The 11,077-nt window shown below is 55.7% G+C and overlaps 1 protein-coding gene across 1 annotated transcript; it reads right to left on the bottom strand.

Moving 5' to 3' along the window:
• Nucleotides 1-3,189: 3,189 nt before the first annotated feature.
• LOC138362757 (uro-adherence factor A-like) lies at nt 3,190-10,989 on the bottom strand. The gene is made up of 9 exons (XM_069321310.1): nt 10,982-10,989; nt 9,686-9,954; nt 8,766-9,252; nt 8,280-8,566; nt 7,185-7,487; nt 6,843-6,949; nt 5,297-6,063; nt 4,502-5,098; nt 3,190-4,234 (listed from the first exon to the last, which is right to left on the bottom strand). The coding sequence occupies exons 1-9, from the start codon at nt 10,987-10,989 to the stop codon at nt 3,190-3,192; spliced, it is 3,870 nt and encodes a 1,289-aa protein (XP_069177411.1).
• Between the last annotated feature and the right edge of the window lie 88 nt (nt 10,990-11,077).

The raw sequence follows: 11,077 nt of genomic DNA, 5'->3' as shown, positions 1-11,077 counted from the left end.
CATAGGTAATTATAACATAAAGAGGTAAATATATACAATGAATTAGTGAGACAAATGTTTTCCAATGATCCTACTTAAATCGCCCTTTAGCTGATCTATTAGAAATGGATCTAAGTTATATAGACCACTGCTAATATTCAAATTACTTTCTTTGGTGATCTGTATCAAAGCGGATTCAATTATGTTTCTGTTATAGGTGCTTTTACAATTTGTTATTAAAGAAGCACTCTCCCAATCAATTTGGTGAGCTTTTTCTGACAAATGAACAAACAAAGCATTAGACAATTGGCCATGTCTTACAGAGTATTTATGTTGCGATATTCTACATTTTAAATCTTTAGATGTTTGCCCGACATAGAACTTATTACATTCCTTACAAGGTATTTTATAAATGACGCAATTATCACTACGAGGGCTGTTCCTAACTAATAGCTTACCAACAGTGTTTTCGTAGCTAAACATTACATCTATATTAAAAAGTTTCAAGGACTTAACAATATTCTCAAACCCAGAGAAATATGGTAAACATAACACATTCTTTGGGCGAATCCTTTCACTGCATACATTATTATAATATGTACGACGAGCTTTGTTACGACAAACTTCCAAAAAATTCAGTGAGTAACAAAGCTTAAGACCAATCGAATCAATATTCTTAAATTCCTCGTCTAAGAATTCTGGACTGTTGGTAAGCTATTAGTTAGGAACAGCCCTCGTAGTGATAATTGCGTCATTTATAAAATACCTTGTAAGGAATACCCCAAGTGTGCATTATGCAATGTAGCTCCCACCTATGTCCACGAAGGCGGGAGGCCATTAAACAAGCGCAAGAGTCTGTGGAAACGGCAGCCACATGCAAACCTTAGGTCACATACCAACCCAAATCTGAGAAAATAAAATACTAAACTCAAAAGTACATGAAAACAAGCAACTACTTGAAGGAGATCAGTAACCCTGAGAAAAACAAGGCAAACAATCATTGCCATGGGGAAAATAATCCAGCTATAAAGCAGCCTGTGGCAACCACGGTCAACCTGATTCATCACTTGCCAGCCACTTCATTCACTTGATTGATGTACAAGGGACTAGTGTCTCTGCTGGCCGCACCTTTTGTTTCACGCTTTTACAAACTGCAAAACAGCAGCCACATGACTGGCTTCATCTCCACCAATAAACGCATGGGGTGTCCCCAACCAAACCCATTTCCCAGGATTGCCGAATCAACCAGGCACCCACGGGGGCCACAACACACCCTACAACCCACAAACCCCTTGACCATACCGGCTCAGACCCTGCCCCAGCAATAACAGGCCTCAGTGCTCCACCCCCTCCCAGACAACCCGGAGCCTAAGACCAGCTTAGGGGCAGAACTCCTAAAATTTGCTGAATCAAAGTTTCCAAACAACTCTGTTCTGCGCCTGGAGTTATAGAACTCGCTCAGGAAAGACAATAACCTACCTTATATCATCGAGTCTGAGGCCTCGCTCGACCTACTGTCTACAGAAGACACAATCACCACTTACCAGGCCCAACTACAACCCATAAACCCCCTCTCAAGTAATACCCGACCCCAGACCAAAGCCGCCGGCCAAAAGGTCCCAAACCTCCACCGCTCCCCACTAAGGTTACTGGGCCCAGTACTTCGGAATCAGAATCAACCCGTACTGTAATCACAGCCATGGTTCGCCATTTTTCACAGAACCCTTATTAGACGCAGAAGTGCCTAACCACTCTTATTCGCTCACGAGTGCATTAGTCGACAAACCCACACCGGGAACAGGGCTTCCCTACGTCAGGAATCTAAGAGATGCAGGACCCAGTCTGAGAGTGATACAAGCGCCGATGAAGTGGACGTCGAACGGACGTCAGCAGCAGTGACGATACCCCCCACCCACCAGTGACCAGAAAATACCAAGCCAACCTCCTCTGGGGCCGGAAACGTGATCCCTGGACCAAAAGGACCCTGAACCCTCACCCCCACCAGCGTACAAAAGAAAAATAATGGCTCGGTCCGAGCCAAACAAACAACTATGTAAGGCAAGCAATAATGGGGATCACAATCATACAAGTGAATATCAGACACAACTTTAACAACAGATACCTTTCTTCCTGGAGGTAGCCAGACTCAACCCAGACGTTATTCTACTCGACAAAACAGCGGCCAGACAGGATCAACACATCTCCATTTGAGGGTACTCCACGAGGGACACCAACAGGGGGTTGCACAGTGGGGTGGCAATCCTGGTAAAAAGAAGGTTCTCCTACCGACCCATCCTCATTGAAGACGACCACTTCCTTGCGATTGAATTCGCCACCACACATGGCCCTCTAATTGTTTGTACCGCATATCTACCACCTAGACTTGCCTTCCTTCCCCTCAATCCCACTCAGCAGGCTGCTCGACAGGAATCTCCCAACCATAATCGCAGGAGACCTGAATGCTTACCACCAGGCCTTATTCAACGCACCTGCCAGGCAGACCTCAAGGTAGACCTCAAAAGCAGACAGCTCCTCAACTTAATGCAAAACAGGGACCTCTCCTTCCAAGGAGAGCTGGCTGACTTGTGTTCACTGGCTTGTGTTTATTGATGTTCATGCTGAGACATTACCCCCTCTCCCACTCTGCTTATGTAACGTCACCACCCACTTTGTCCACCACTTAGCTGCCAGTCCCATACTGTCTAGTGTACCCATGTTATTGTTACCTTTGCTTAATGACATCTAGCTGCTGCGACTTGTGTCTTGATTCAACGGGATTCAAAAAACTTACGGGATTCAATATCCTTTGTTGTGGTTATGAAAATATTGTGTAAATAAGCTGTGTTATGTAGATAATTTCGCCCCAGTAAACTGTGGCTAGGAGGTTCACTGAGGCCAGGAGGTTCACTGAGGCCAGGAGGTTCACTGAGGCCAGGAGGTTCACAGAGACCAGGAGGTTCACTGAGGCCAGGAGGTTCACTGAGGCCAGGAGGTTCACTGAGGCCAGGAGGTTCACTGAGGCCAGGAGGTTCACTGAGGCCAGGAGGTTCACTGAGGCCAGGAGGTTCACTGAGGCCAGGAGGTTCACTGAGGCCAGGAGGTTCACTGTGGCCAGGAGGTTCACTGAGGCCAGGAGGTTCACTGAGGCCAGGAGGTTCACTGTGGCCAGGAGGTTCACTCAGGCCAGGAGGTTTACTGTGGCCAGGAGGTTCACTGGCCAGGAGGTTCACTAAGGCCACGAGGTTCTCTGTGGCCAGGAGGTTCACTCAGGCCAGGAGGTTCACTCAGGCCAGGAGGTTCACGCAGGCCAGGAGGTTCACTCAGGCCAGGTGGTTCACTCAGGCAAGGATGTTCACGCAGGCCAGGAGGTTCACTCAGGCCAGGTGCTTCACTCAGGCCAGCAGGCTCACTAAGGCCAGGAGGTTCACTGTGCCCAGGAGGTTCACTGAGACCAGGAGGTTCACTGAGGCCAGGAGGTTCACTGAGGCCAGGAGGTTCACTGTGGCCAAGAGGTTCACTCAGGCCAGGAGGTTCACTCAGGCCAGGAGGCTCACTCAGGCCAGAAGGTTCACTGTGGCCAGGAGGTTCACTGTGGCCAGGAGGTTCACTGTGGCCAGGAGGTTCACTGAGGCCAGGAGGTTCACTGAGGTCTGGAGGTTCACTCAGGCCAAGAGGTTCACTCAGGCCAGGAGGTTCACTGAGGCCAGGAGGTTCACTGAGGCCAGGAGGCTCACTCAGTCCAGGAGGTTCACTCAGGCCAGGAGGCTCACTCAGGCCAGGAGGCTCACTCAGGCCAGGAGGTTCACTGAGGCTAGGAGGTTTACTCAGGCATGGAGGTTCACTGAGGCCAAGAAGTTCACTGAGGCCAGGAGGTTCACTGTGGCCAGGAGGTTCACTGTGGCCAGGAGCCTCACTCAGGCCAGGATGTTCACTGAGGCCAGGAGCCTCACTCAGGCCAGGAGCCTCACTCAGGCCAGGATGTTCACTGAGGCCAGGAGCCTCACTCAGGCCAGGAGGTTCACTGAGGCCAGGAGGTTCACTGTGGCCTAGAGCCTCACTCAGGCCAGGAGGTTCGCTCAGGCCAGGAGGCTCACTCAGGCCAGGAGGTTCGCTCAGGCCAGGAGGCTCACTCAGGCCAGGAGGTTCGCTCAGGCCAGGAGGTTCACTATGGCCAGGAGGTTCGCTCAGGCCAGGAGGTTCACTATTGCCAGGAGGTTCACTGAGGCCAGGAGGTTCACTGAGGCCAGGAGGTTCACTGAGGCCAGGAGGTTCACTGAGGCCAGGAGGTTCACTGAGGCCAGGAGATTCACTGAGGCCAGGAGGTTCACTGAGGCCAGGAGGTTCACTGAGGCAAGGAGGTTCACCGAGGCCAGGAGGTTCACAGAGACCAGGAGGTTCACTGAGGCCAGGAGGTTCACTGAGGCCAGGAGGTTCACTGAGGCCAGGAGGTTCACTGAGGCCAGGAGGTTCACTGAGACCAGGAGGTTCACTGAGGCCAGGAGGTTCACTGAGGCCAGGAGGCTCACTCAGTCCAGGAGGTTCACTCAGGCCAGGAGGCTCACTCAGGCCAGGAGGCTCACTCAGGCCAGGAGGTTCAATGAGGCCAGGAGGTTTACTCAGGCATGGAGGTTCACTGAGGCCAAGAAGTTCACTGAGGCCAGGAGGTTCACTGAGGTCAGGAAGTTCACTGAGGCCAGGAGGTTCACTGTGGCCAGGAGCCTCACTCAGGCCAGGATGTTCACTGAGGCCAGGAGCCTCACTCAGGCCAGGATGTTCACTGAGGCCAGGAGCCTCACTCAGGCCAGGAGGTTCACTGAGGCCAGGAGGTTCACTGTGGCCTGGAGCCTCACTCAGGCCAGGAGGTTCACTGTGGCCAGGAGGTTCACTCATGCCAGGAGGTTCGCTCAGGCCAGGAGGTTCGCTCAGGCCAGGAGGTTCACTCAGGCCAGGAGGTTCGCTCAGGCCAGGAGGTTCACTATGGCCAGGAGGTTCACTATGGCCAGGAGGTACACTATTGCCAGGAGTTTCACTGAGGCCAGGAGGTTCACGGAGGCAAGGAGGTTCACTGAGGCCAGGAGGTTCACAGAGATCAGGAGGTTCACTGAGGCCAGGAGGTTCACTGAGGCCAGGAGGTTCACTGAGGCCAGGAGGTTCACTGAGGCCAGGAGGTTCACTGAGGCCAGGAGGTTCACTGAGGCCAGGAGGTTCACTGTGGCCAGGAGGTTCACTGAGGCCAGGAGGTTCACTGAGGCCAGGAGGTTCACTGTGGCCAGAGGTTCACTCAGGCCAGGAGGTTTACTGTGGCCAGGAGGTTCACTGGCCAGGAGGTTCACTAAGGCCACGAGGTTCTCTGTGGCCAGGAGGTTCACTCAGGCCAGGAGGTTCACTCAGGCCAGGAGGTTCACGCAGGCCAGGAGGTTCACTCAGGCCAGGTGCTTCACTCAGGCCAGCAGGCTCACTAAGGCCAGGAGGTTCACCGTGGCCAGGAGGTTCACTGAGACCAGGAGGTTCACTGAGGCCAGGAGGTTCACTGAGGACAGGAGGTTCACTGTGGCCAAGAGGTTCACTCAGGTCAGGAGGTTCACTCAGGCCAGGAGGCTCATTCAGGCCAGAAGGTTCACTGTGGCCAGGAGGTTTACTGTGGCCAGGAGGTTCACTGTGACCAGGAGGTTCACTGAGGCCAGGAGGCTCACTCAGGCCAGGAGGCTCACTCAGGCCAGGAGGCTCACTCAGGCCAGGAGGTTCACTGAGGCCAGGAGGTTTACTCAGACATGGAGGTTCACTGAGGCCAAGAAGTTCACTGAGGCCAGGAGGTTCACTGTGGCCAGGAGGTTCACTGAGGTCAGGAAGTTCACTGAGGCCAGGAGGTTCACTGAGACCAGGAGCCTCACTCAGGCCAGGAGGTTCACTGAGGCCAGGAGGTTCACTGTTGCCAGGAGCCTCACTGAGGCCAGGAGGTTCACTGAGGCCAGGAGGTTCACTGTTGCCAGGAGCCTCACTCAGGCCGGGAGGTTCACTCAAGCCAGGAGGTTCACTGTTGCCAGGAGCCTCACTCAGGCCAGGATGTTCACTGAGGCCAGGAGCCTCACTCAGGCCAGGAGGTTCACTGAGGCCAGGAGGTTCACTGTGGCCAGGAGCCTCACTCCGGCCAGGAGGTTCACTGTGGCCAGGAGGTTCACTCAGGCCAGGAGGTTCGCTCAGGCCAGGAGGTTCGCTCAGGCCAGGAGGTTCACTGAGGCCAGGAGGTTTACTCAGGCATGGAGGTTCACTGAGGCCAGGAGGTTCACTGAGGCCAGGAGGTTCACTGAGGCCAGGAGGATCACTGTAGCCAGGAGCTTCACTCAGGCCAGGAGGTTCACTGTGGCCAGGAGGTTCACTCAGGCCAGGAGGTTCGCTCAGGCCAGGAGGTTCACTATGGCCAGGAGGTTCACTGAGGCGAGGAGCCTCACTCAGGCCAGGAGGTTCACTGAGGCCAGGAGGTTCAATGAGGCCAGGAGGTTCACTGTGGCCAGGAGCCTCACTCAGGCCAGGAGGTTCACTGTGGCCAGGAGGTTCACTCAGGCCAGGAGGTTCGCTCAGGCCAGGAGGTTCGCTCAGGCCAGGAGGTTCACTCAGGCCAGGAGGTTCGCTCAGGCCAGGAGGTTCACTATGGCCAGGAGGTTCGCTCAGGCCAGGAGGTTCACTATGGCCAGGAGGTTCACTCAGGCCAGGAGGTTCACTCAGGCCAGGAGGTTCGCTCAGGTCAGGAGGTTCACTCAGGCCAGGAGGTTCACTCAGGCCAGGAGGTTCACTCAGGCCAGGAGGTTCGCTCCGGCCAGGAGGTTCACTATGGCCAGGAGGTTCACTGAGGCGAGGAGGTTCACTGTGGCCAGAAGATTCACTGAGGCCAGGAGAATCACTGTGGCCAGGAGGTTCACTGAAGCCAAGAGATTCACCGTGGCCAGGAAGTTCATTGAGGCCAGGAGGTTCACTGAGGCCAGGAGGTTTACTCAGGCATGGAGGTTCACTGAGGCCAGGAGGTTCACTGAGGCCAGGAGGTTCACTGAGGCCAGGAGGATCACTGTAGCCAGGAGCTTCACTCAGGCCAGGAGGTTCACTGTGGCCACGAGGTTCACTCAGGCCAGGAGGTTCGCTCAGGCCAGGAGGTTCACTATGGCCAGGAGGTTCACTGAGGCGAGGAGGTTCACTGTGGCCAGAAGATTCACTGAGGCCAGGAGGTTCACTGTGGCCAAGAGGTTCACTGAGGCCAGGAGGTTCACTGAGGCCAGGAGGTTTACTCAGGCATGGAGGTTCATTGAGGCCAGGAGGTTCACTGTGGTCAGGAGGTTCATTGAGGCCAAGAGGTTCACTGTGGCCAGGAGGTTTACTGAGGCATGGAGGTTCACTGAGGCCAGGAGGTTCACTGTGGTCAGGGGGTTCACTGTTGCCAGGAGGTTCATTCAGGCCAAGAGGTTCACTGAGGCCAGAAGGTTCACTGTGGCCAGGAGGTTCACTGGCCAGGAGGTTTACTCAGGCATGGAGGTTCACTGAGGCCAGGAGGTTCACTGTGGTCAGGGGGTTCACTGTTGCCAGGAGGTTCATTCAGGCCAAGAGGTTCACTGAGGCCAGAAGGTTCACTGTGGCCAGGAGGTTCACTCAGGCCAAGAGGTTCACTCAGGCCAAAAGGTTCACTCAGGCCAGGTGGTTTACTCAGGCATGGAGGTTCACTGAGGCCAAGAGGTTCACTGAGACCAGGAGGTTCACTATGGCCAGGAGGTTTACTGAGGCTAGGAGGTTCACTGAGGTCAGGAGGTTCACTGAGGCCAGAGGTTCACTGTGGCCAGGAGCCTCACTCAGGCCAGGAGGTTCACTCAGGCCAGGAGGTTCACTGTGGCCAGGAGGTTCACTGAGGCAAGGAGGTTCACTGTGGCCAGGAGGTTCACTGAGGCAAGGAGGTTCACTGAGGCCAGTAGGTTCACTGAGGCCAGGAGGTTCACTGTGGCCAGGAGCCTTACTCAGGTCAGGAGATTCACTGTGGCCAGGAGGTTCACTCAGGCCAGGTGGTTCGCTCAGGCCAGGAGGTTCACTGTGGCCAGGAGGTTCACTGAGGCAAGGAGGTTCACTGAAGCAAGGAGGTTCACTGAGGCCAGGAGGTTTACTCAGGCATGGAGGTTAACTGAGCCCAAGAGGTTCACTGAGGCCAGGAGGTTCACTGTGGCCAGGAGGTTCACTGAGGACAGGAGGTTCACTGTGGCCAGGAGGTTCACTGAGGCCAGGAGGTTCACTGAGGCCAGGAGGTTCACTGTGGCCAGGAGCCTCACTCAGGCCAGGAGGTTCACTGTGGCCAGGAGGTTCACTCAGGTCAAGAGGTTCACTGTGGTAAGGAGGTTCACTGTGGCCAGGAAGTTCACTCAAGCCAGGAGGTTCACTGATGCCAGGAGGTTCACTGTGGCCAGGAGGTTCACTCAGGCCAGGAGGTTCACTCAGGGCGGGAGGATCACTCAGGCCAGGAAGTTCACTCAGGCCAAAAGGTTCACTGAGGCCAAGAGGTTCACTCAGGCAAGGAGGTTCACTCAGGCCAGGAGGTTCACTGAGGCCAGCAGGTTCACTGAGGCCAAGAGGTTCACTCAGGCCAGGAGGTTCACTCAGGCCAGGAGGTTCACTGTGGCCAGGAGGCTCACTGTGGCCAGGAGGTTCACTCAGGCCAGGAGGTTCACTGAGGCCAGGAGGTTCACTGTGGCTAGGAGGTTCACTGAGGCCAGGAGGTTCACTGAGGCCAGGAGGTTCACTGAGGCCAGGAGGTTCACTAGTGGCCAAGAGGTTCACTGAGGCCAGGAGGTTCACTGAGGCCAGGAGGTTCACTGTGGCCAGGAGCCTCACTCAGGCAGGGAGGTTCACTGTGGCCAAGAGGTTCAATCAGGCCAGGAGGTTCACTCAGGCCAGGAGGCTCACTCAGACCAGAAGGTTCACTGTGACCAGGAGGTTCACTGTGGCCAGGAGGTTCACTGTGGCCAGGAGGTTCACTGAGGGCCGGAGGTTCACTAAGGTCTGGAGGTTTACTCAGGCCAAGAGGTTCACTGAGGCCAGGAGGTTCACTGTGGCCAGGAGGTTCACTCAGGCCAAGAGGTTCACTCAGGCCAGGAGGTTCACTCAGGCCAGGAGGTTCACTGAGGCCAGGAGGCTCACTGAGGCCAGGAGGCTCACTCAGGCCAGGAGGTTCACTGAGGCCAGGAGGTTTACTCAGGCATGGAGGTTCACTGAAGGGCAAGAGGTTCACTGAGGCCAGGAGGTTCACTGTAGCCAAGAGGTTCACTGAGGCCAGGAGGTTCACTGAGGCCAGGAGGTTCACTGAGGCCAGGAGCCTCACTCAGGCCAGGAGGTTCGCTCAGGTAAGGAGGTTCACTGTGGCCAGGAGCCTCACTGAGGCCAGGAGGTTCACTGAGGTCAGGAGGTTCACTAAGGCCACGAACCTCACTCAGGCCAGGAGGTTCACTGAGGCCAGGAGGTTCACTGAGGCCAGGAGGTTCACTGTGGCCAGGAGCCTCACTCAGGCTAGTAGGTTCACTGAGGCCAGGAGGTTCACTGTGGCCAGGAGGTTCACTGTGGCCAGGAGGTTCACTGTGGCCAATAGGTTCACTGAGGCCAGTAGGTTCACTGAGGCCAGGAGGTCCACTGTGGCCAGGAGGTTCACTCAGGCCAGGAGGTTCGCTCAGGCCAGGAGGTTCACTGTTGCCAGGAGGTTCACTGAGGCCAGGAGGTTCATTGTGGCCAGGAGCCTCACTCAGGCCAGGAGGTTCAGTGTCGCCAAGAGGTTCACTCAGGCCAGGAGGTTCACTCAGGCCAGGATGCTCACTCAGGCCAGAAGGTTCACTGTTTCCAGGAGGTTCACTGTGGCCAGGAGGTTCACTGTGGCCAGGAGGTTCACTGAGGCCAGGAGGTTCACTAAGGTCTGGAGGTTCTCTCAGGCCAAGAAGTTCACTGAGGCCAGGAGGTTCACTGTGGCCAGGAGGTTCACTCAGGCCAAGAGGTTAACTCAGGCCAGGAGGTTCACTCAGGCCAGGAGGTTCACTGAGGCCAGGAGGCTCACTGAGGCCAGGAGGTTCACTCAGGCCAGGAGGTTCACTCTGGCCAGGAGCCTCACTCAGGCCACGAGGTTCACTGAGGCCAGGAGGTTCAGTGAGGCCAGGAAGTTCACTGAGGCCAGGAACCTCACTCAGGCCAGGAGGTTTACTGAGGCCAGGAGGTTCACTGTGGCCAGGAGCCTCACTCACGCCAGGAGGTTCACTGTGGCCAGGAGGTTCACTGAGGCCAGTAGGTTCACTGAGGCCAGGAGGTCCACTGTGGCCAGGAGCCTCACTCAGGCCAGGAGGTTCGCTCAGGCCAGGAGGTTCGCTGAGGCCAGGAGGTTCACAGAGGCCAGGAAGTTCACTCAGGCCAGGAGGCTTACGCAGGCCAGGAGGTTCACTCAGGCCAGGTAGTTCACTCAGGCAAGTAGGTTCACGCAGGCCAGGAGGTTCACTCAGGCCGGGTGGTTCACTCAGGCCAGCAGGCTTAAAAAGGCCAGGAGGTTCACTCTGGCCAGGAGGTTTACTATGGCCAGGAGGTTCACTGAGGCCAGGAGGTTCACTGAGCCCAGGAGGTTCACTGTGGCCAAGAGGTTCACTCAGGCCAGGAGGTTCACTCAGACCAGGAGGCTCACTCAGGCCAGAAGGTTCACTGTGGCCAGGAGGTTCACTGTGGCCAGGAGGTTCACTGTGGCCAGGAGGTTCACTGACGCCAGGAGGTTAACTAAGGTCTGGAGGTTCACTCAGGCCAAGAGGTTCACTGAGGCCAGGAGGTTCACTGTGGCCAGGAGGTTCACTCAGGCCAAGAGGTTCACTGAAGCCAGGTGGTTTACTGAGGCCAGGAGGTTCACTGTGGCCAGGAGGTTCACTCAGGCCAGGAGGCTCACTGAGGCCAGGAGGCTCACTCAGGCCAGGAGGTTCACTGAAGCCAGGTGGTTTACTGAGGCCAGGAGGTTTACTGAGGCATGGAGGTTCACTGAGGCCAAGAGGTTCACTGAGGCCAGGAGGTTCACTGTGGCCAGGAGGTTCACTGAGGGCATGAGGTTCACTGAGGC

This window comes from Procambarus clarkii, chromosome 9, assembly GCF_040958095.1.
Source record: "Procambarus clarkii isolate CNS0578487 chromosome 9, FALCON_Pclarkii_2.0, whole genome shotgun sequence".
NCBI lineage: Eukaryota > Metazoa > Arthropoda > Malacostraca > Decapoda > Cambaridae > Procambarus > Procambarus clarkii.
The sequence above is the reverse complement of the archived record's forward strand: the minus strand, read 5'-3'. Positions and strand labels throughout refer to the sequence as shown.